A 25,311-nucleotide genomic window follows, 5' to 3' on the forward strand; every position below is an offset into this window, starting at 1 on the left:
TGGACCTGTTCACAGGGAATCGGGGATGAATAGGTTAAAGCCCCTGTAGCTGTAACTCTTGAAATTTGTTGATGTGAAAAAGGCTTTCCATTTTCTCTGGTTTTCTTTAAATTCTACAAATTTAAAGGATATAGTCTTCTACTACTGAAAAATTGGACAGGTAAATTTAAATTTTAACCATTTTTATTTCGCGCCATTTTTAAAAACTGGTAATATTACAAACAAAGCGAATGATGTCCGAGCAGAAAACATTTACCACTATGCATTATATTGAACTACTCTGTTGGTTCTGTGAAGATTCCAATACATACTGGTATATGCACAACGCACAGTGTTTTTGCTTTCTTTGTCATTTATGTTCAACAGTTCAGGGCATCTGGTTATTCATAGAAAGTGTGAAATACATTCACAGCTCATTCAAAATACTGTATTCAAACTTAAGAGATAACACTTTGAAATTCCTATCTTAGTATAACTGAAATGATAACAATTTCATTAAAACACAGGGTGACTGAACGTTTAATTTCCACCTCTGGTTTTACTTTAATCGCCCAAAATTTGGAATAGGGGATCACCATATTTTCAAAAGTTGGAATGGGGGGGGGGGGCATTAGCCACTTTTTGACGTCGGCAAAGTATAATCCACCACCCCCCTACCCCCAATCCAACCCATGTCGAGGAAACTGAACAGTCCCCAGGCTTAATTTAGGACAGGTAGTGACCAAGGAGTTCTCATTGCATGAAAGTATGCCCACAATATTCATCCATCCAATAGATGTTGTGCTTTCTCTGGTGTTCTGCCATGAAAAACCCTTGTCCCTTCTACTCCCATGATATGGCTGAATGACCAATTTATCTAGTTTCTTCCAATTATGCTATACAAAAATTACTGTTAAAATGAATTCTTTTGAAATGCTTAGAAATCTTGTTTCCTCCCATGTGCCATAAAGACAGTCTACAGGACTTAATATATCAGTCCGGAAATTCAAGTGTTTGCCTTGTGATTTGCTAAATCATGGTCAAACTGAACTTGCAGGTTGTAACATTATTTATAATCATGGGCAGTTGACTACAATATTTTCTCTATCAGAAGTATGTTATCCTTATTGATGTGTCAAACCATAATTACAAACATCAGATAAATTAGTGGTAAACTTTTGTTACCTGTCAGATACTCTGTTGCTGTGATGACCATTTCTGTCTTTATTCCATGTCCCTCCATGCCAGTCATCTCAGGTTGTGTTGGTGTGGCTGTCTCCATCTCACTTCCCTCCCTGCCAGTCATCTCAGGTTGTGTTGGTGTGGCTGTCTCCATCTCACTTCCATCCTGACAGTCATCTCAGGTTGTGTTGATGTGGCTGTCTCCATCTCACTTCCCTCCCTGACAGTCATCTCAGGTTGTGTTGGTGTGGCTGTCTCCATCTCACTTCCATCCCTGACAGTCATCTCAGGCTGTGTTGGTGTGGCTGTCTCCATCTCACTTCCATCCCTGCCAGTCATCTCAGGTTGTGTTGATGTGGCTGTCTCCATCTCACTTCCATCCCTACCAGTCATCTCAGGTTGTGTTGGTGTGGCTGTCTCCATCTCACTTCTATCCCTGCCAGTCAGCTCAGGTTTTGGTCTTTCGTCTTCCTCCATCTCAGCAATTTTAGTTTCAATATACCCATCATCTGCTGAAGTCTCAATGACTTCTAAATATGAACGATAGAATTTACAATAAGCTTTTAAATGAAATAACACTCATGACACAGGAGTACAGGGTTCAAAATGTATAGACTTTATGAGTCTAGAAACCACCAGCTTTTAAAATTTATTTTTGGACCAAAAAATGAAAATGCAATGCCCTTATGGACCACCATTGATTACCTTGTTCAATTTTAAAGCCATGAAAACTAGCCGTATTTACACTGTTTCAAATTGTTTGAAGTAAAGTCTTTCCATCAACACTCTTAATATTGACCAAGAGAAATGTTAGTTTTGAGGTCTCAGAAAGCAATTTTTTCCAGTTAATGATCTGTTCAAGCCATTTTGGTTAAACATTAACCTCACAGTGAAAGCTTGAAAAGCAGAGTACAACAATATTATCAAATGTGTACTAATTCAGTCACTTCTAAAGTTCACAAAGTTCACAAATTTTCAAGGGAAGGCTTTTAACCAAATTGTGACTGTAAAATTTATTTAGTAGGGACCGTCACTTTCACTTCAGCCACTAAAACATTTTCTGTTGGTCTACACGGACAACAACTCTAAAATTTTAATTTCAATCCCTGAGCAGCATCGGTACATAATTTAAGGTATGATTGTTTTTGTGCTTGATCAGTCTTGACAGCAGGTAATAATTTTCTTCTCTGTCATGTGGTTTCCTAGTATATATATGCATTTAATTACAACTTGAAGTCAAAGTTAACAAACTGTAAAAATGTAATGTGAAAAATTCACTGAAAACATCACATTTGATTTCATCAGTAATAGCAAAAAAAATCATAATGACTATTTTTGGTTTTGTCTGTGGCTTCTCCACTAGGTGACTGGATACTGTAGGTTGTGATTTCGAACCCAATTGAACCACCATATATTTTTATGTGTGAATTGGATGTCTATTAGTCGTTATGGTGGCTGCAACACTTAGCTGACCAATTATTTCTGGTCGCTGCAATTAAATCGCTTTAATACTTTGTTACCACCATCTCCTTTTTAATCGCATTACCAATTTACAATCTGAATAATTTACACAGGGCATTACGAACCATCAATTCAATGTCTGCTTTTAACTGAGCAATAAAAAAATTGAATTGGAAAAAAATTTCATAGTTCATTTGATCCTCAAGACACTTGTACATCAACAATCCGCTGCTTTTGTAGACCTACCGGCACATAAACATGTTTTTTTTTTTTTTTTCATTGCTGGTTTTTATTTTAATTTTGGATATTTTATGTCAGCTTTTCCTTTTGCTTATTATGTAGTTTGTTGTCGCGGACTGTCTTTGCATACTTAGGTGTTTTGCACCTGTTTGGTCACCCAATCCCGCGTAGACCCTTTTTAGCTCCGCTGTCAGTGACACAGAGCTTATATGCTTATATGATAGGTGGATATATGGTGGTGTCCAGCATCCATCAACTTTTTACATTCCAAGCTTCTTCTTCAAGACGGCCAGTCCAATTCCATTATTATTTGGTGGTACAGGTCCCCAGAGATGACCTTAATCAGATTTGTTCAAATTGTGAAATATGCAAATGTGTATTTTTTAGGCTAAGTTTGCTATTTAGGCAAAAATCTTCTTTGCCCCATCAGGTGGTCTGACTGCTTTAATACATGTATTTGGTACATGTATACAGGTCCCAAGGGATGACCTAATTTTTAAGCTTTCAAGCTTTTGAGCCCTGTGCAGCAGACATCTATCTGCAGCTAGGTCACTTGTCATATTACACATGGTATGATGATGTACCGTACAAGTTTGTTTTAAGAAAACAGTATAAGCCTGAATGGTCATCCAAGTTATGTTTATGAATGCATTTATGCATTTCTTTCATTATATTTATATTATATTTATATTATTTTTATATTTACAAACAAACAAACAAACAAATAAATACTTACCTTTGTGTACGGTTTCAGAAGTGATAATTTGTTCTCCAGGTTGAGGACTCTCTGCAAGTATCTTCTGCAGTTCAATATCAGATTGTGCATCAGATAACTGAGATAGTTTTGTCTTCAGTTCAGTTATAACTTTGTCTTGTTCTTTGAGCTTAATTTGTAATTTTTCAATATTTTTGGAATCTAACTTTTCCAATTTATCTGTAAGTGCATGAATATCACTTAGTTGTGTAGAAACTACTTTTTCAGCACTATGACAGCGCTGCATGTATTCCTGGCACTGCTTTTCAAATTGTGATTTTTCCTTTAGTGCTTCAGCCAATTGGGTTTCCATAATTTGCTTTTCTGTGCAAGCTTTTTCAAGTTGACTTTGTAAAGACTCAACTATGGATTCTGATATGTCAAGCTGAGTTTGCAAAGACTGAACTTTAGACTCTGCTAATGCCAAGTATCTGATGTCAGAATCTGTGAGTTGTTGTTTACTTGGTTTGATTGGCAGTAAACTTCTAGCCTGTGACTCTTGGGCTGCTGTGATTGGCTGAGTTGGTTCATCATGTTGAATGAGTTCTTCCTCCAATTCTGTAACAATATATTGCATGATAATAATGCTGTTGCGCTGTGTAATTTAAGTGTTTGGTTAATTTACTAAAAATTTCAGAAAACCTAAATGTAATGTTTTGTTTCCAAGTTCATAACAACATAGGGTACATGAACAAGTAACCTGCATGAGAAAGATATATGCTATATGATGACAATCAAGCGTTTTTAAGGGTAATGTTATAATGCAATAAACCCAACATTAATTTAAAGTTTTGCAAATGCCTACTGTATTTCTTAAGGACCTACCATTGAGAAAATATTCATGCTATATTTCATGCTATACTTTGTTGTGAATTATGTTTGATTACATAGTAAAGACCTAACCCCAGGTTTCCCATGGGTACCCCAAAATACTTTACTTGTCACATTAGCTGCTTAGATTATTTGGTAAAGACTATTTGAGTTTTCAGCCAGGTCAAGGTTTTATCTGCAGCTAATGAATACTCACTTTGTTCCAGCTTGGTCTGGGATATTTGTTCAACAACTTGCTCACTTGCTGTGACAACAACTTGGTCACTTGCTGTGACAACAACTTGATCACTTGCTGTGACAACAACTTGATCACTTGCTTGCTGTGACAAGGGAGGTTCTTCACCCTAACATACAAATCACATGTATTAGAAAAGATATTTATTAATATGTAAAAATCTTTTCCACACTGATGTAACAGCAGTTTGGCATGGCTTTCACATTTCTTTTGAATCAAGTACATAATGATTGTTGCCATGTCTGTCAGATATTGAAATGTAATCACCATGATATAATTGCTGTACTATAATGAGGTGTCTTAAAATATTCAGAAGTACATGTGCACCTTAAAATCCTGTGATAGTAGGTAGCACTTTGGGAGTACAATAACTTTAGGTGTTATTGGACATTATTTGACCTTTGACCTTGAAACACCTTCACATCAACACAGGGAAAAGGAGAGATAATTTTGATTATTTTTACAAAGATGTTTTTCTAAATATTCAGTGCTTCACGAAGTTAATAGTGGTCAGTCAAAAACCTGTGAATTTGAGTGAAATTATGCTGCTGATCTACAATTTCTATTGCGTGTGCACACTGTGCTGCCCAGGTTGAAATTTCATTCTGTACAATTAGCAGGCGCACTGAACGCGTCCCCAGTCTGCTCAGGACCGCTAAGTGCAGTGCATGACGGGCACCTAAAAACGCTTTAATTTTGATTTTTTCCTGGTAAAATTGGAATAATAAAGGTGTATAATACGGTAATGTTATTCACAAAATACCGGGATTCATTATATCCTTGTACATCGTATGCTTCGGTATACCGAGATGCCTCCGCTGAACGATGTACTCGGATATTATTAAAATCCCGGTATTTTGTGAATAACCTTATATTATTGCCTGGTGAAATACATGTACATTGGTTTACATGCTCAAGAGCAGGTGACAATTTGCCAAACGCCAGCAGGGTAAATTGTCTCCTGCTACATAAACATAAACCCGCATGTATCAGGCAATAATATTGTTATCACATGCCTCTTCACAATTAATGCTTTATGAAAGTAAGCTACATGCAGGGCATCCCAAACAATTTTACCAAACCAGCATCAAACAGATTTTAATAAAAGTCAAAATTATAGCAGTGCATGAATGAAAATTTTACATCCAGGTGTCTTTCTTGATGTTGAGAATGTCAAAGGGGTTCAACAGACTGGGTTTACCATGGAAACTGGTCCATACATCATTCACACAGCCTGCTAACACCCCGGATGTTCCTATTCAAATCAATGCACTGATTTGCACTCACATCGAGGCATGTAATAAACAGAAGTCTGTTGTATTGTTCTGATATTACTGATGGGATGGCTTAAATAACAAGTCATCGTTGATGACACAGTCCCCGCTTGTCCATTTTGTTATAATCTTTGGTGTCTAGGTAGCTGTGGAATGACATTGATGCAACGGGTGCATCAGGCCTGTGACTTGCATAATAAAGTAATCTGAGGAACGTTCAATAAAAGACTCATCTCTGCCGGTGTTGACCACTAAAGGAACTTTTGATTACATCATACATAACGATGCCCTCACTGCCTCTAGTGTCATGACAGCACATACTATACACATGGTTTGGTGGAATTTTCGAAATGGTATGGGATCGGGTATGTTGTTGTAATCAGCCATTTTGGATCATATAATGAAACAAATTAATGTGCACAAGAATGCAGCCATATCACGTTTAAACAAAATCAGTCCATTGAAGGACAGTGACCTATGTTTATAAAATTGAAATCAAATGGCTGTCTATTGACCATATGGATCGTAGCACAAAATTAGTAGACATGCATAAGTATGCCATAGTACTTTATCTTTGTACCAAGTCTCAACAACATTGGATAAGGAATATTTGCATATGATTAAGCCTCAAAGACATGAAAAAATCCAAAATGACAATCTGGCAGCCATATTGGAACATGTCACGAAGTAAATTGACATGTATACATGTATGTGTGCCATAGTGCTTGATCTTTGTGCCAAGTGTGGACAAAATGGGTTTAATGACCTTTGAATTATGCTTCAAAGACATGCAAAATTCCAACGAAATGGCAGTTCTGCAGCCATATTGGATCCTATCGCAAGGTTAATTGATACATGCATATGTATGCCATAGTGCTTTGCCTTTGTGCCAAGTTTGAACAAAATCAGTTCAAGGATGTTTGAGTTATGGTTCAGAGACATGAGAAAATCGCAAAAAAATGGACGCCTGTCGGCCATATTGGATCATATCATGAAATAAAGTGGCGTTCATATGAAGGGCATAATGTTTTGCTTTTGTGCCAAATTTGAACAGAATCGGTTCAAGGATGTCTGAGTTATGGTCCAAAGGCATGAAAAATTGCAACAAAATGGCTGCCTCACGCCCATATTGGATCGTATCGCAAAATAATTTTACATGCACATGAAGGCCATAGTGTTATGCCTTTGTGCCAAGTTTTAACAGAATCTGTTCAAGGATGTCTGAGTTATGATCCAAAAACATGAAAGATCCCAACAAAATGGCCGCCTCACGCCCATATTGGATCGTATTGCAATATAATTTGACAAGCATATGTAGGCCATAGTGTTATGCCTTTGTGCAAAGTTTGAACAGAATCGGTTCAAGGATATTTGAGTTATGGTTCAAAGACATGAAAAAATCGCAAACAAAATGGCCGCCTCGCGGCCATGTTGGATCGTATCGCAAAATAATTTGACATGCACATGTAGGCCATAGTGTTATGCCAAAGTTTGTGCCAAGGTTGAACAGAATATGTTCAAGGATATCTGAGTTATGGTCCAAAGACATGAAAAATCGCAACAAAATGGCCGCCTCGCGCCCATATTGGATCGTATCGTGATATAATATGACATGGATATAAAAGCCATAGTGTTATGCCTTTGTGCCAAGTTTGAACAGAATCTGTTCAAGGATGTTTGAGTTATGGTCCAAAGACATGAAAAATCGCAACAAAATGGCCGCCTCGCGGCCATATTGGATGGTATCACAAAATAAATCGACGTGCATCTGTAGGTCATAGTGCTATGCCTTTGTGCCGAGTTTGAACGAAATTGGTTCAGCAGTGTCTGAGAAACTGTTGATGACGGACGGACGGACGGACGGACGGACGGACGCACAGACGGACCCAATCTATAAGTCCCCACCGGACTTCGTCCGCGGGGACTAAAAATCTCACTGTATTCCATGTAAGCTATAACGTCCAAAATAAAGGCAGGTCTATATGGACAAACAAAATCTAAATTTGAAAGTAACTCCACATTGGAATAAATTCAATGAAATCACTGCGTTTGTACTATTGACAATTGAAAGCCATGTTTACAATAGCCCATACCTGACCCTATTTCTATTAGCAGTACAGCCAGTGGTAGAAATGGGTCAGGCGACCAGAATAAGCACTGCCGATAAACTTCATTATATATGCCTTGATGTGTGTACAAATCAGTGCATTGATTTGAATAGGAATATCCGGGAAGTTAGCGGGCCGGTGAACGATGTACTGACCTGTTTCCATGGTCCAGTGAAATAATCGCAATCATACCAATCCATAATCCAATGACAGTAGGTCGGAATTCGGAAGACAATAGTTGTAAACATAGACACAAAACAGCACAGAACAGACAGCAAATAGACGGCACACAAACAAAGTCACATTCATGAAAGAAAGATATATGGACCTCTGGCCAGAAGACCAAGAAGTGATGTCAGGTGTTTCGAAAATAGTAAGCGCATCCTGCCCCACATGTGGCACCCGCCATACATCAATCTATAAGTCAGATAGGTAGTGGTCACTAACTAAGGCCCAATGTCAATGATGCCATCAGTGATCATTTGTCGAAGAGAGATATTGTATTTATCTACCAGCTTACGATACCTGCCAAAAAAGCGTTTGAATGTAGAGACAAGTCTTGCTCTGGTGTAACCTTGATTTAATAGTTTGTAAGAGAGATGGCCATGTCTCTCTACAAAATCACCATATGAACTGCATGCTCTAGCATATCGAATAAGCTGGGAAATGTATACCCCATAAGCTGGTGAGAGTGGAATATTACTTATGAGGTGTGGAAAATTGATGATACTAAAGTTGAAATCATCTCTCTTGTCATATAGCCTAGTAGAAAGGTGACCATTAGAGTCAAATTCAAGTAAAATGTCCAGATATGAAGCAGAAAAGGCCGTTTCTGTAGTTTCTTTAATCTCCAATTCTGGAGGATAAATCATAGCGAGATATTTACTGAATTCAGAGTTATTCATAGAAATAACATCGTCTATGTATCTATATGTTAGATTGAAAGTTCGAGCTACAGAGACCTTTTTCTGTTTAATTAAGTTCTGGATAAATCTGCCTCATATGAGAACAGAAATAAGTCTGCAAGCAAGGGAGCACAGTTAGTGCCCATAGGAATTCCTATACACTGTTGGAAAATGTGCCCTCCAAATTCTACAAATATGTTGTCGATGAGGAAATCAAGCATACTGATAATGTCTTTCTCGGTATAAAACACTTTAGCATTAGTAGTATTTTTAACAAAATATGTAGAATTATACCCTAATACTACATATTTGTAACAGCGTGAACCGTTTTTGTAGAAAAATGCTTGGTTGATGATGTTTTTCAAGCGTTCTTTCAATTTATTATGTGGTATTGTGGTATACAATGTGGAAAAATCGAAAGTTTTAATAGATGTTATTTTTGAAACAGATCTTGATTTCAAATTTTCCAAGAGTTCCTTCGAATTTTTTAATATCCACATTTGATTTATACCACTCCGAGAAAAGACAACATCACAGTATGCCTGAAGTCCCCGTTTAACAGTAAGAGAAAAGAAGTCAGTGTCTTCGATAACTGATATTTTGACTTTTCGTTAAAATCTGTTTGATACTGGTGTTGATAAATAGTAAATTGTTTGAAAATGCCCTGCATGTACCGGTATTTAGCATTAACTGTGAAGAGGCATGTAATAAAAATATTATTGCCTGAATACGTGGGTTTATGTGCCCTCGCAGCAGGTGACAATTTGCCCTCCTGGGATTGGGCAAATTGTCACCTGCTCTCGGGCACATAAACCCATGTATTCAGGCAATAATATATACTCTCAGCCATCAAATGACACTTTGGCTAAGTAACAAAATGCTATAATTATAAAAAAAATTTAAGTATTTGCTAATTCTTGTGTTACTATTTAGTTTTGAGTGTAGTGTATTTTCTTGTACCTTTGAATCCAAGTTACAATGACCATCGTCTTCTGTTTCACCGTAAAATGTAACTGGCTGTACTCCCCCACCATCTCCTGAAAGGAAACAAAAATGGATTGTTTCAGCCTGTAGTAAATTCATGTCTGACATTGAACTTTGTTAAGTGCAAGATTAGAAAGAGAGCAACAGTTTTGTTTTTTTGTCAAAAACATTTTACATGTGCTAAGGTGATGTGATCTTACCTGTTCATTACTTTAAATCATTTGACAGTTCTCAAAGTCATAGCAGTTTTATGTTTATTTGCATATTTAACAAAGTCTACAGTAAGGAAAGTATATCTGGAAAGACTGAGAGAAAGTTAAAATATTTTGGGTACATTAACTATGCAAAGACATGACAGTAGCAGTTAATTGACATTCATCATTTTCTTGTAACCTCATGGCTAATTATTATACCTAGTTCATGCTATCACTTTAAGTGCCGTTATTTATAAATTATGGTGACCACACAAACTTTTATGAAACTTGATACAGATATTTGTTAAAGTAATCAAAGTATGTTTTGATCTGTGAAATGCTGCAGTTTCATGTCAAATAATTGATACTGAGTATATTTGAGAATCACTTTTCAAATCTTGCTTTTGTCCCAGGCATGGCTGCACCAAATTTTGTGGATTTTTAGTGCTACTAGTCTAGTTAGAAAAAGATTTAGGCATATTATCAAAGAAAATGAAAATTAATCCACAGACAACTTTGCTCACTGCGTGTACTGAAATATGGGAGCAAATTCTGTTCACATCTTATTTTGCATATCTGGTTAAACTATAGGAAGGAACTTCATGTTAGACATAAATCTTTTATGGAGTACTTTTTGTTTCCCACATATAATGGCAATCCAAATTCAAAGAACAAGTAACTTGTAGTTGTACTGGTAGATGTTCCATGGCATCATGGCAATATCAAAGTAACTTACGAGCAGTTCAATTGTATGTACATTGTACCCAGTATACACATTTGTTTTGTCTGTGGCTTCTACGCTATGTGATTGGGTACCGTACGTTGTGAGTCAGAATCAGTTTGAAACCGCCATATTAAAGTAATCAGAAGTATGTCATATTTAAATAATAACACATGAGAGCGAGGGCAAGATCACGATTTATTGCCTGCCCAAGGGATGGTGGTCATGATCGAAATATTGATGATGCCCGAGCCGTAGGCGAGGGCATCATCAGTATTTCGATCATGACCACCAGCCCGAGGGCAGGCAAAAAATCGTGATATTGCCCAAGCTCTCATGCGTTATTATTTTTATTACACCGAACAAGCAAACATGCAAAGAAACAAACACACAAAGACTTCTTCGAGTACAGTTCGCCTTCCGAGTCCGGACATCAGCGTAAAATGTTGTCAGTGCCGAGTCTAGGGTTGCCGCTAAAGTTTGCCGATCTCCTCGGTGGCGTATCCAAATTTGTTGCTTGCATAGTCGCTGAACAAAAAAAATTGCATTCCTTGTTGCCATTTTCGTTCGTTTGCTGTTTACTTGCATCAAAATACCGTCTAACTGTGACAGCTCTGCATGACGTTTCGCAGCCATAAGTTTGCCAACTGCAAAGCACAACAAGCGAACGACAATTTTTTTGCGCAGAAAGGATGCGCAGTAAGTAAAATGACGTCATCCATGTAATATCAAATGCAGAGGGCATCATCAAGTTCGCAGAGGGCATCATCACGTTCTTTTACATGTCACGTGAGTCGTGTTTAACCAATGGCAATGCACGCTGAATGAGTGAGGTGTAATAAGACTATTTAAAAATGGCCAAATTTATAACCATTTGATATATATGTCAGCTCTATGGTACAAGGTGTCTCATTACAAATGTTATAGCAGAAATAATGTTCATCAATATCTTATACTTGCATTTTCTGAGATATCGGTATATCCCATGTCTTTATTTTAATGCTGTTAAATGTTTGAAGTTAGAACATACCTTGAGGACCTCTCAGTGTTTTTTCAATATTTTGTGTACTACTTGTGGGGCTCATTTTGAAGTGCTGGTGAAAGAAATTTTTAAAGTCTTTGTTTTTCACAATCAAAAATTGTATTATTCTCCATGGAGTTAAAACTTTGATAGCAGCGCTACCAATTTTGATTACAAATATCAATAAATGTCAGGTAATTTGTTATGCTTATAAGTACCAAACTTTGCAAAGTAAGCCCTGATTTGTATCCTTGTTGTGGCAAAAGAATGGTTGAAAGTTTCATTGAAGTAAGTTTGAGCAAAAATGTACTAAGTCTTTCAGTATATTACCCAGGCTTAAGGAGACAACTATATACTCTCTGAGCTGTGATTTATGATTTGTGATGACAAGACCACCTTACATCTGTAATAGCTGGGTTGCCAAGCAGACACTGTGAGTGATTTAATGAGCAAAATTCAGAATGAACTTACGGTTAATGAAGAAAAGTTCAATTTCTTCAAACTTGGCCATGTCATACATAGCTTTCAACTGCAGTGTTATTCCAACTGTGGCAGCAATCTTTCTCATTTCATCTGTTATCAGCAGTGGTTCCAGTGCTTTAGCCAGATTTCTAGATCTACAAGTCTGCTTTACTCTGTAGAGATAATAAAGTGTTAAAATCTTCAGCAAGATTCCCAAAGACCCTGTTCCCAAAGTATTTGGATCCAGACCAACTTTCTCCTTGCAGACTTTCTTTACTTCATTGCAACTGTCTTCATCTGCCAGCACAGCTTTCACTCTGCGTTTCAGTCCTTGTTCACATTCTCCCCATCCAGTCTTCACCTCATTCTTTTTCATTTCCTGCAGCCTTCGAAGTTGTACTGAGACAGCTTGGGTTTGTTTTTCTAGTTCTGTGAGACGTTTTTGCAGCATCTCTTCATCCAAGGATACATTAACCGGGAAATCTGAAATAAGATCACAAAGATGGCATGAATAATTATCATATAAAAATTCACTTAAAACCCCATTAGCTCAGTAACTCTTGAAATTTGTTGACCTCAAAATATCTTCCTATTCTCTCCTGGTTTTCTCTGAATTCTACCCTCTGAAGGGATATTGGCTTTTACTTCATTAGGAAACCATACCTTTGTGAAACAGTTGACAAGTAAATTCAAATTTTAATTGTCATTTTGATTTTCCTCCATTTTCAAAAATTGGTAATATTACAAAGGAAACTGAACATGCAATTTCACAGATGAAAACATTGACACCTATGCATTACATTGGACTACTCTGTGCAGTTTATGTGAAGATTTCAGTGCAGATATATATATGCACAGCATGTACAGTCCCAGCGAGTAGTTAATTCTAAATGTACCAGTATACATGAACCGAAATTAGTACATTTTCACAAACTTATTTCAGCTTGAAAATCATAAAATAATGCTAAAACTTACAGCTACCATAGTGGAGCTATCATGACAGGCACTTTCTTTGTTTTCTTTCCTTTACTTTAAATTCTCATGTGCACACTATTGACTTTCAAAGTGCAGTAGCTTGTTTTCCTCAACACATAAAAATAGAGTGGAGTTGTAAAAAAATATCATGTGAAAGTTAATTTAATTTGCAAAGAAATTATTCCTAAAAGACTATATACAGAAAAAGGATGAAATGATTTTGTCAAGTCTCATGATCTTATGATTGCAAACAGGCTGCTAATCAATTACATATATGTACCCTACTTGCTGTTTTGAATAACAAAATGATTACAACATATATTCCCATTAGAATTAAAAATTCTTCTGACATTTGATGTTGGATACAAACACATACATTTGCCTTTCCCCCCAAATGCCAGGATTATACATTAAAGTTTATGTTTTACCTTTCTCATCAGCCTTGAGTCTATGGTCATTTTGATAAGTTCCAGTTTGTTGCTTGACATTTGTTGTTAAAAGTGATGCAAACTTGGCACAGCTTGCTGATATGACTTCACTCTGCAGCAAGTCTGTTTTCAGGTCCTTTGCCTTCTTGAAGGCCAAGGGTATATCTTGTAGGTCTTTTAATATTCTCTTAGACAGGTTTTTCTCTTCAGTCCCTACAACACAATTGTCAGTATGTTCTGTCAAGTACTGTGTAATGAAGCGAGCCAGATGAGTGTGATTGTAGGTAGCTGTCGGTAAACCAGATACCATTGCTTCTAAGCCATACAGGCTGTAATCCACATAGCATGGTGCAGGCAGGCAGAGATGTGATTGTTGTAGAGATCTGTGCAGAGACTGTGCCGAATGGCCTGGATGAAGTGTTGGCTTTATGTGACGACACTGCATCTTACCAGAGAGGAACTTCACCAGAGTCTGGCCTGCTTGTTGAGATACTCCTTGGATCTTCCATGAGGGAGGATTGATGTTTGACTGACTTTCTGACAGATAATTTGCTGCAGTACCAATTGAAGCTGCCATTGTTTCACATCTTTCTATGGCTTTCTGTGTATCCACCTGGCCACATGTCAGTATACCATGTGTGCTGGTCTCTCTCAGTACTGGATCTTTCCCTCTGAAACAGGCCAGTGGTATTGGAAGGATTTCCTCATGTGGAATTTCTGACAACTCTTTACCATGAAACTCAGCCCTGTAGGCATTCTGGAAATACTCATAGATGACAGGACCAATGGAGAACAGTAAGTCTGCCAGACTTGCCATTTGCAGCATCTTCTCTTCAAATTCCAATACACCATACTCTTCTGCTTCCAGACAATGAGATTCCGGAGAAGCATGGTTGATAAGAACCAGCTTTGCCTTTGGGAACAGTTTTGCTCGGATATAAGCTGCTGCATGTCCAGTCTTCGGAGCATAACCAACCACATACTGGACATCTTCTATCATTCCGAGGTCAGGAAAGTAACTTTCATGGTTCAACAGCCACTCTGTTTTCGGTGGATCATCTTTTGCTTTAATGCCAAGCCTTCTCTGTGCTGGAATCAAGGTAACACCACAGTTCTCAGCATCTTCCTTCTGTTCTTCACTGATTTTGACATCAAGTACAGTAGAGTAGGCTTTCAGATCTTCTCCTGCCTTTTCCTTCCTTTCAACGAAATCTTGAATAAGTGTTCTATGGAACCCTGTCAGACCTAACTCATTCTTACTCCATGCATTGGAAACAAATAATGCTGCAGGCTTTGAAGGCATCTGATGAAGCTCTGCATGAGGGAAAAGATTTCCGTGTATTGCAGCTGCTGCATTCTTTGTCTTGGCAGACAATCCAACAACATGACCTACATTTTTAAATTTCCCTAATTCTGGGTAGTAGATATTGTGATTGATAAACCAGTTAACTGCTGGTGGGTCTTCATCAGGATCTAACCACTTACTTCTTGTAGCTGGAATCAGTGTAACACCATGTCTTGTTGCATCTTCCTTTTGTTCTTCACTCAGTTCAACATCAAGGACAGTGCAGTTAATTGCTGAAAGTTCATCAGGTTTCTTCTTCAGTGTATTTTCACAGAAATCACTGATCAACTGCCAGGTTGCTGGACCATATATTAAGTTTTTCTTCCATGATGTTGATAAAAACAAGGCTGCTGAAAAGTCTGCCATCAGTAAACCTTTACACTTACTGAGTAGTCAATGACTTTGTATGTCACCGGACGTTTTACACCAAAACTGAAACTTGACCTGTCAGAAGCCACTCACTAATGATGATGGCTTTACACCTTCAAGTCCTGGAGTATCACTGTTAGTCTTTCAGGTTGTACCACTATACCAAAGTACTGCAAAACCAGCAATAAGAAGCAAAGTTTTCCCTGTCAATTCATTGGAAGTAAGACATGGTTGGCCACTGTTGCCTGCAACAGACACATGTTTGTCTATTTGATTCATTATGTGATATGGTTGTTAAGTGATGATAAATCTCTTTATCATACATGCTATGCCTGTATTGCCATTCTTCTATTGTTCAGACGTTACTGCCTCGGTACTGATATGAGCCCATCTTTTAACTAGTGAAAATAAGGATTATATTTTCACTGTAACCGAACTACTTACAGCCACGCGTACGCGTGACCTTCGCTGTATGCATGACCATCGTTGGTATATGTACATATAAAACAGCTGAGCGAATAAGACAAATGACAATCCGAAATGTCATTATGATCAAAATTATGTTGTTTGCAGTCACTTTATGAGCTATGGCCAGTAGTTGGTAGATATGCACGTTTCACATTGTTGAAGCTATCGTGCTATGGGCAATTGTATGCCATTGTACATTATAGAACCCAAACGTGTAGGACAAACGTGCATGACTAAACACTGTAAAATTCTGCACGTTAGACATTTTAGACACGTTAGGTTCGTACACGTTAGGTTTGCACGATACACGATAGGTTTGCATGATTGGCATGATAGAAATTGGAGTCATGTCGAGAACCTAAAATGACATACACGTTAGACATTTTAGACACGTTAGGTCCGTACACGTTAGGTTTGCACGATACACGATAGGTTTGCACGATTGGCATTATAGAAATTGGAGTCATCTGGAGAACCTAAAATGACATACACGTTAGACATTTTAGACACGTTAGGTCCGTACACGTTAGGTTTGCACGATACACGATAGGTTTGCATGATTGGCATGATAGAAATTGGAGTCATGTGGAAAACCTAAAATGACATACACGTTAGACATTTTAGACACGTTAGGTCCGTACACGTTAGGTTTGCACGATACACGATAGGTTTGCACGATTGGCATGATAGATTTTGACCCATGTTGAGAACCTAAAATGACATACACGTTAGACATTTTAGACACGTTAGGTCCGTTCATGTTAGGTGTGCACGATATCATAGCTTTGCATGATTGGCATGATAGAGTTAGACCTTACCGTGTTTGTAGGCCATCACGAGAATCTTGAGACATATCGTATAAGGTGCCGACCTAAGATTTACGGAGCTAACGTGTCTAAAATGTCTAACGTGTATGTCATTTTAGGTTGTCCACGAGTCAAAATCTATCATGCCAATCGTGCAAACCTATCGTGTATCGTGCACGCCCAACATGGATGCACCTATCGTGTCTAAAGTGTCTAACTTGTCTATCATGACTGTACGATTGACACATGGTACCCATACCATTCGACTTATCTGGACCTACACGTTAGACATTTTAGACACGTTAGGTCCGTACATGTTAGGTCTGCACGATACACGATAAGTTTGCACGATTGGCATGATAGATTTTGACCCATGTTGAGAACCTAAAATGACATGCACGTTAGACATTTTAGACACGTTAGGTCCGTACACGTTAGGTCTGCACGATACACGATAGGTTTGCATGATTGGCATGATAGATTTTGACCTATGTTGAGAACCTAAAATGACATGCACGTTAGACATTTTAGACACGTTAGGTCCGTACACGTTAGGTCTGCATGATACACGATAGGTTTGCATGATTGGCATGATAGATTTTGACCCATGTTGAGAACCTAAAATGACATGCACGTTAGACATTTTAGACACGTTAGGTCCGTACACGTTAGGTCTGCACGATACACGATAGGTTTGCACGATTGGCATGATAGATTTTGACCCATGTTGAGAACCTAAAATGACATGCACGTTAGACATTTTAGACACGTTAGGTCCGTACACGTTAGGTCTGCACGATACACGATAGGTTTGCACGATTGGCATGATAGATTTTGACCCATGTTGAGAACCTAAAATGACATGCACGTTAGACATTTTAGACACGTTAGGTCCGTACACGTTAGGTCTGCACGATACACGATAGGTTTGCACGATTGGCATGATAGATTTGACCCATGTTGAGAACCTAAAATGACATGCACGTTAGACATTTAGACACGTTAGGTCCGTACAGTTAGGTCTGCACGATACACGATCTAGATAGGTTTGCATGATTGGCATGATAGATTTCGCCCTATGTTGAGAACCTAAAATGACATACACGTTAGACATTTTAGACACATTAGGTCCGTACACGTTAGGTTTGCACGATACACGATAGGTTTGCATGATTGGCATGATAGATTTTGGAGTCATGTGGAGAACCTAAAATGACATACACGTTAGACATTTTAGACAGGTTAGGTCCGTACACGTTAGGTTTGCACGATACACGATAGGTTTGCACGATTGGCATGATAGATTTTGACTCATGTTGAGAACCTAAAATGACATGCACGTTAGACATTTTAGACACGTTAGGTCCGTTCATGTTAGGTGTGCACGATACACGATAGCTTTGCATGATTGGCATGATAGAGTTAGACCTTACCGTGTTTGTAGGCCATCACGTGAATCTTGAGACATATCGTATAAGGTGCCGATCTAAGATTTACGGAGCTAACGTGTCTAAAATGTCTAACGTGTATGTCATTTTAGGTTGTCCACGAGTCAAATCTATCATGCCAATCGTGCAAACTATCGTGTATCGTGCACGCCCAACATGGATGCACCTATCGTGTCTAAAGTGTCTAACTTGTATATCATGACTGTACGATTGACACATGGTACCCGTACCATTCGACTTATCTGGACCTACACGTTAGACATTTTAGACACGTTAGGTCCGTACATGTTAGGTCTGCACGATACACGATAAGTTTGCACGATTGGCATGATAGATTTTGACCCATGTTGAGAACCTAAAATGACATGCACGTTAGACATTTTAGACACGTTAGGTCCGTACACGTTAGGTCTGCACGATACACGATAGGTTTGCATGATTGGCATGATAGATTTTGACCAATGTTGAGAACCTAAAAACATGCACGTTAGACATTTTAGACACGTTAGGTCCGTACACGTTAGGTCTGCACGATACACGATAGGTTTGCATGATTGGCATGATAGATTTTGACCCATGTTGAGAACCTAAAATGACATGCACGTTAGACATTTTAGACACGTTAGGTCCGTACACGTTAGGTCTGCACGATACACGATAGGTTTGCACGATTGGCATGATAGATTTTGACCCATGTTGAGAACCTAAAATGACATGCACGTTAGACATTTTAGACACGTTAGGTCCGTACACGTTAGGTCTGCACGATACACGATAGGTTTGCACGATTGGCATGATAGATTTGACCCATGTTGAGAACCTAAAATGACATGCACGTTAGACATTTTAGACACGTTAGGTCCGTACACGTTAGGTCTGCACGATACACGATAGGTTTGCATGATTGGCATGATAGATTTTGACCCATGTTGAGAACCTAAAAACATGCACGTTAGACATTTTAGACACGTTAGGTCCGTACACGTTAGGTCTGCACGATACACGATAGGTTTGCACGATTGGCATGATAGATTTTGACCCATGTTGAGAACCTAAAATGACATGCACGTTAGACATTTTAGACACGTTAGGTCCGTACATGTTAGGTCTGCACGATACACGATAGGTTTGCACGATTGGCATGATAGATTTTGACCCATGTTGAGAACCTAAAATGACATGCACGTTAGACATTTTAGACACGTTAGGTCCGTACACGTTAGGTCTGCACGATACACGATAGGTTTGCACGATTGGCATGATAGATTTTGACCCATGTTGAGAACCTAAAATGACATGCACGTTAGACATTTTAGACACGTTAGGTCCGTACACGTTAGGTCTGCACGATACACGATAGGTTTGCATGATTGGCATGATAGATTTTGACCAATGTTGAGAACCTAAAATGACATGCACGTTAGACATTTTAGACACGTTAGGTCCGTACACGTTAGGTCTGCACGATACACGATAGGTTTGCACGATTGGCATGATAGATTTGACCATGTTGAGAACCTAAAATGACATGCACGTTAGACATTTTAGACACGTTAGGTCCGTACATGTTAGGTCTGCACGATACACGATAGGTTTGCACGATTGGCATGATAGATTTTGACCCATGTTGAGAACCTAAAATGACATGCACGTTAGACATTTTAGACACGTTAGGTCCGTACATGTTAGGTCTGCACGATACACGATAGGTTTGCACGATTGGCATGATAGATTTTGACCCATGTTGAGAACCTAAAATGACATGCACGTTAGACATTTTAGACACGTTAGGTCCGTACACGTTAGGTCTGCACGATACACGATAGGTTTGCACGATTGGCATGATAGATTTTGACCCATGTTGAGAACCTAAAATGACATGCACGTTAGACATTTTAGACACGTTAGGTCCGTACATGTTAGGTCTGCACGATACACGATAGGTTTGCACGATTGGCATGATAGATTTTGACCCATGTTGAGAACCTAAAATGACATGCACGTTAGACATTTTAGACACGTTAGGTCCGTACAAGTTAGGTCTGCACGATACAAGATAGGTTTGCACGATTGGCATGATAGAGTTAGACCTTACCGTGTTTGTAGGCCATCACGTGAATCTTGAGACATATCGTATAAGGTGCCGACCTAAGATTTACGGAGCTAACGTGTCTAAAATATCTAACGTGTATGTCATTTTAGGTTATCCACGAGTCAAAATCTATCATGCCAATCATGCAAACCTATCGTGTATCGTGCTGACCCAACGTGTACGGACCTAACGTGTCTAAAATGTCTAACGTGTAGGTCCAGATAAGTCGAATGGTATGGGTACCATGTGTCAATCGTACAGTCATGATAGACAAGTTAGACACTTTAGACACGATAGGTGCATCCATTTTGGGCGTGCACGATACACGATAGGTTTGCACGATTGGCATGATAGATTTTGACTCGTGGACAACCTAAAATGACATACACGTTAGACATTTTAGACACGTTAGCTCCGTAAATCTTAGGTCGGCACCTTATACGATATGTCTCAAGATTCTCGTGATGGCCTACAAACACGGTAAGGTCTAACTCTATCATGCCAATCGTGCAAACCTATCTTGTATCGTGCAGACCTAACGTGTACGGACCTAAAGTGTCTAAAATGTCAAACGTGCATGTCATTTATAGGTTCACAACATAGGTCTGCACGATACACGATAGGTTTGCAAGTTTGGCTTTTTTTGGTCACGTTAGTTCCGACCTAACATGTCAAACATGCACTACTAAAATGTAAAAATGTCTAAAATGAAAAAATCCCGACTTCTGGCAATGGATGCACTTTATGGGCATTACACTTAGGCACAAGTACAGTTGTACCAAAATCATACAAACAAACGTATTGAAAATTTGTATAATTTGCCGACACCTGTCAATTCACGGCCGGTCCCGTGGCGGCAGTGTTTTCGTGTCGTCTACGCTGCTGAAGATTACACCATGGATGTATGATTACACGTAAGATATCGGTTGACAGAGCGTCATGATAGAATCACTTTACGACAAGTTTCCTGTTGATGAGCTTGAATTACAAGCAGTGAATTACATCGTTTACAGTCGTAAATGAGCCACGAAAATCCAATCGCACGAAAATACTTGCGACACACAAAGTTGAAGGTGCACATGATATTTGATATTTGTACCTGTCAGTGCACAGGTCATGTTCGTGTCTGGTGGCACCGATGCGGTGCGGGTTTCAGATACAATGTACCATCTAGGGAAAGCAAAACTTTCGCTTAGGTTGTTAAAGGAAGTTTAGTTCTATTTAGGCAAGCCAGGAACGAAAATATACGAGCAGACGACGGAAATACCTTTGAAATGTTTTATTCGTACAGCAACAAAATAAAATCACGAACGAGTTACGACACTACAGCTTACAGTGTACTCACTTCATGTTTTCACTAATCCGCTTACTGAGATGGTAAATTCGGCATATTTTACGTCTGGGAACATGTATAATTCTTCGAGATAAACTGACTGGTACGGGTATTATATCCACTGTATGTGCATTCATAGATGTCGCAGAGCTGCTTGCTCTGTGCTCTCAGCTGTTCATACTCGATAGAGTTTGAGCGTGGCGCGAGTATTTTGACCCGATTTTGGCGGCCTCATAACTTTCACGCAGGGATGAGATTATGTATCAAAACACGAAAACACACCCATTTACAATCTCCCGCCTATGTTTACATCCACCGTCATTTTAAACTAAAAATAATCTTCTTCAAATGTGAAAACCTGTGTCAACATCGTAATATTTAAATTGTTTGCTTTAAAAGTGCTCCATAAACCCTCCTTTGAAGTGGAATGGCCCAATAGCGGAATAATATCAAGAAGTGATACGGTTGTCATCACTCCTTAGCAACCAACTTTTTATAAGTACAGCCTGGAGGAAGCAAGGTCGATTTCAAGTTGATTTCGTCGCTAATTTCGGAGCGTCTGTAGGAAAACAGTCATAACCAAAGCATGCATGTATGATAAAGGGGTTATTACACGAAGTTTGGGCGATACCACGTCGTATTCTCGTGATGTGTCCGTATTTTGACTCGTTGCTGCGCAACTCGTCCTGCGCAACTCGTCAAATACGGACACATCACTCGAATACGACGCGGTATCGCCCAAACTTCGTGTAATAAACCCTAAGTAACTTAGTGCTAATGACATACTTTATTATTGATTAATTTTGCCATATGTATCAAGTCATCTTTTGACTACATGTACATTAAATTTGCAATTGATCCCTTGAAGAAAGGCTTAGATATCTTTGAACATTTGGCAATACTTATTTTTTGTAAATTGTAGCCATATACATGTAAACTTAGAGTTCTTCTGTAAGTTTATTGCTGAAAACAATATCAATGCAATAGCAGCATAAGGCTCATAATTAAATTTTAAAGAAATCTGATATATCCTGAGAAATCATTGTTTTTCTTTGACACAGTTTTCATGGTATGGTAAACCTACCTTGTTGTTGCTCCAGTGTTGATTGTTCGGAGTACTATACACATATTAAGCATTCTTCATGCCAGGCTTGCCAAGTTGATTTTTTCTATCCTGATACAAAAATTGTTCAAAGTGACAAGATCATTAGTGTGCAATTTGGCAAATATTTGAGACCTACTTCAACCGTGATTTTGAGCTTTACCAATCAGCTTTTCTACAACACATCAGACAATGAAAACACAGATCATGATTTGTAACTTTGAAGAATTCATTTTACAATTATTCATTGGTCATGCAGAAGAGCTCCCCACTTTTATAATTATTCATTGGTCAGACAAGTGGAATGTGAAGTGCATGTAGCTGATGATCAGACTGTAAAACTTTTTCCAAGTTTGCTTTAAGATCTCCATTCACAGAGACATTACTTGTTAGCACGAGCTTCATGTTTTCATTCTTATTCTTTTAAATTGCATCTGTGCTACATGTATTCAATTAGATGGACCAGGATAAAGTCTTTCCTTGGATACAGGTATTCAATTCAAAAGTTATCCAGTCAGCAATGTGTTGAATAAATAAATTTTAGTAATATTGCTGAAATATTTGGATGTTAAAGTTTCTTCATCAGTTGAACAAGAAAGATTTTGGTCATCACTGGAATTAATATATTAAGTTCCATCATAAAATTATAATAAGCAATAAAGCACACCCAGTGACGGTATACCACGAAATTTTGACGACTACACAAATATATATGCACGAGCGATAGCGAGTGCATATACTGGTATGAAGTGAACTGGTCAAAACGGAGTGGTATACTGTTGCTAGGTATGATTTATTGCTATTATATCATAACAGTATATTGAAATTCTGGCGTGAAACGTCAAATACGTATATTTGCTCAAACTGAGAGCTCACGCCTATGCCAGCCATGGTATATTGCCATTATATCACCATTCTTTTCGCTTCTCGACCAATCAGATGTATTTGCACCATCAATATACTGGTATGATGTAATAGACAATAAATTGAATAATTTGAGTAATGTTGCTGTTTTAATGAAAATTTGTGTGTACATAGAACAGATTTGTGCTTACAATTATGGCATGGGGAACTTTACTAATTCTCCAGTATGGTACAATATTTTGTAACAATAACTATCACAACAGTTGTACACATTGTTAGTTCTATTCATATGTAGCCTGCCCTTGCATTGCCGAGTATTAACAGTGACAGGAGTACAATTCTTAACACAGAAGAGTCAAAGCTATTGTTTCAAGGCAATCTACCATAGGTAGATGTTTAGTATAGTGATCAACACCTACCTAGATTGCAGTGAGACAATTATTGAGACTATTATTATGATTTCAAATGTATTGGTATTTAGTACGGCTGGAAAAAAAATTGTTGCCCATCCAATTATTACACAAGTGACATACATGTAGGAGGATGATATTATAAATTCTAAAAACAGTCGAGAAAATGATACTATAGATACATGTACACAGCTTTTGATTATGTTATTTGCATCAGACACTTACAGGTTAGGGATTTTTTGCAGAGATTTCAAAGTGTGATGTTCTTAATGTTCTCAATTGAAGAAAGGAAATGGAAATGATAAACATGTACCATTTTCAAAATTGTCATAAAAATTCCTGGAGTTAAGATTCAATTGTACTGTGCAATAGAATGGATTACAATGTTTTATTATTAAATTTAAGGTCTGTTGTCCTTTAAATTTTGGAAAGAACATTTAAATTCCTCTAAAACATTATGAAACTACCTTGATTCATGCAGAAACATAAATGGTCTATCCCAAAGCTAGTAGTATTCAAGTACACAAAAGCAGACTTTTCTCCAAATGCAGTTGTATTCTAAAGTTCCCATTGTACAAGTTTACCTCTCATTTAATAGCAAGTTTATGAAACATTCACAAATTATATATCTTGTTTCACTAAAATAATAGATGCCCCATTTTAGCCATTACATTTTAGAAACACATTAATCTCTTTTATAAAAATGCAAAAATAAAGTATTTCACCCACATGCATTTTTATACCAGGGGGGAGGGTATATTTATAGCCCTAATGTGTAGATAGATTTGCTGCTAAAAAGTGGTTTTAGTCATATCACATGCAATTTAATTGATATACTGAACACTTTCAACCCTGTCGCAGGTATGGCATATCCTGGTTAGTTTCATTGAAATATAGTCACACATACATATGATATCTTGATTAGTCACAGTTTGTTAATACTGACTACATCCTCTAGTGATCAGAGTATGTGTATTAAAAAGCTGTTAGGAAAAGACAAAGTTACCACTTACATCAATGTGATGTGATAGTGTTTTCCTGAGCAAATTATGCTATTTGGGTGTTTCTCTGTTCGTGTGGCAAACACAGTATTTGTCAGTATCACCAAATTGCTAGCATACTATCGTAACTATAGAATGGAATGGACTTCAGTCAGCTTGATGTCAAAAATAGAGGTGTTTGTCTGGAATTTATTACAATGGGACATTTGCCAAGTACCACAGCTATTGAATGTTGTGGACTTTGATTATACTAATGGACATCAATTAGATCTCGCACTGACTGTGATGTGATTGGGAACAAATTTAAAAAAAATAATTA

At 38.0% G+C, this 25,311-nt stretch overlaps 1 protein-coding gene and 1 long non-coding RNA gene across 2 annotated transcripts in view; one reads left to right on the forward strand and one right to left on the reverse strand.

The window, feature by feature from the left end:
* Nucleotides 1-25,311, forward strand: part of LOC139134013 (uncharacterized) — a 45,337-nt gene that overhangs the window by 14,980 nt on the left and 5,046 nt on the right. The gene's annotated exons all lie outside the window — the stretch shown is intronic.
* The window catches only part of LOC139134012 (A-kinase anchor protein 9-like), a 28,274-nt gene that overhangs the window by 2,405 nt on the left and 558 nt on the right, over nucleotides 1-25,311 (reverse strand). Inside the window, exons 2-8 of the mRNA XM_070700848.1 lie at nucleotides 22,700-22,789; nucleotides 13,755-15,638; nucleotides 12,361-12,834; nucleotides 9,930-10,006; nucleotides 4,644-4,791; nucleotides 3,599-4,174; nucleotides 1,165-1,691 (exon numbers count right to left, since the gene is read on the reverse strand). Of these exons, the coding sequence (XP_070556949.1) occupies nucleotides 1,282-1,691; nucleotides 3,599-4,174; nucleotides 4,644-4,791; nucleotides 9,930-10,006; nucleotides 12,361-12,834; nucleotides 13,755-15,465 (3,396 nt within the window). The 5' untranslated portion in view covers nucleotides 15,466-15,638; nucleotides 22,700-22,789 and the 3' untranslated portion in view covers nucleotides 1,165-1,281. The remainder of the gene's footprint in view (nucleotides 1-1,164; nucleotides 1,692-3,598; nucleotides 4,175-4,643; nucleotides 4,792-9,929; nucleotides 10,007-12,360; nucleotides 12,835-13,754; nucleotides 15,639-22,699; nucleotides 22,790-25,311) is intronic.

This window comes from Ptychodera flava, chromosome 5 (genome assembly GCF_041260155.1).
Source record: "Ptychodera flava strain L36383 chromosome 5, AS_Pfla_20210202, whole genome shotgun sequence".
Lineage (NCBI taxonomy): Eukaryota > Metazoa > Hemichordata > Enteropneusta > Ptychoderidae > Ptychodera > Ptychodera flava.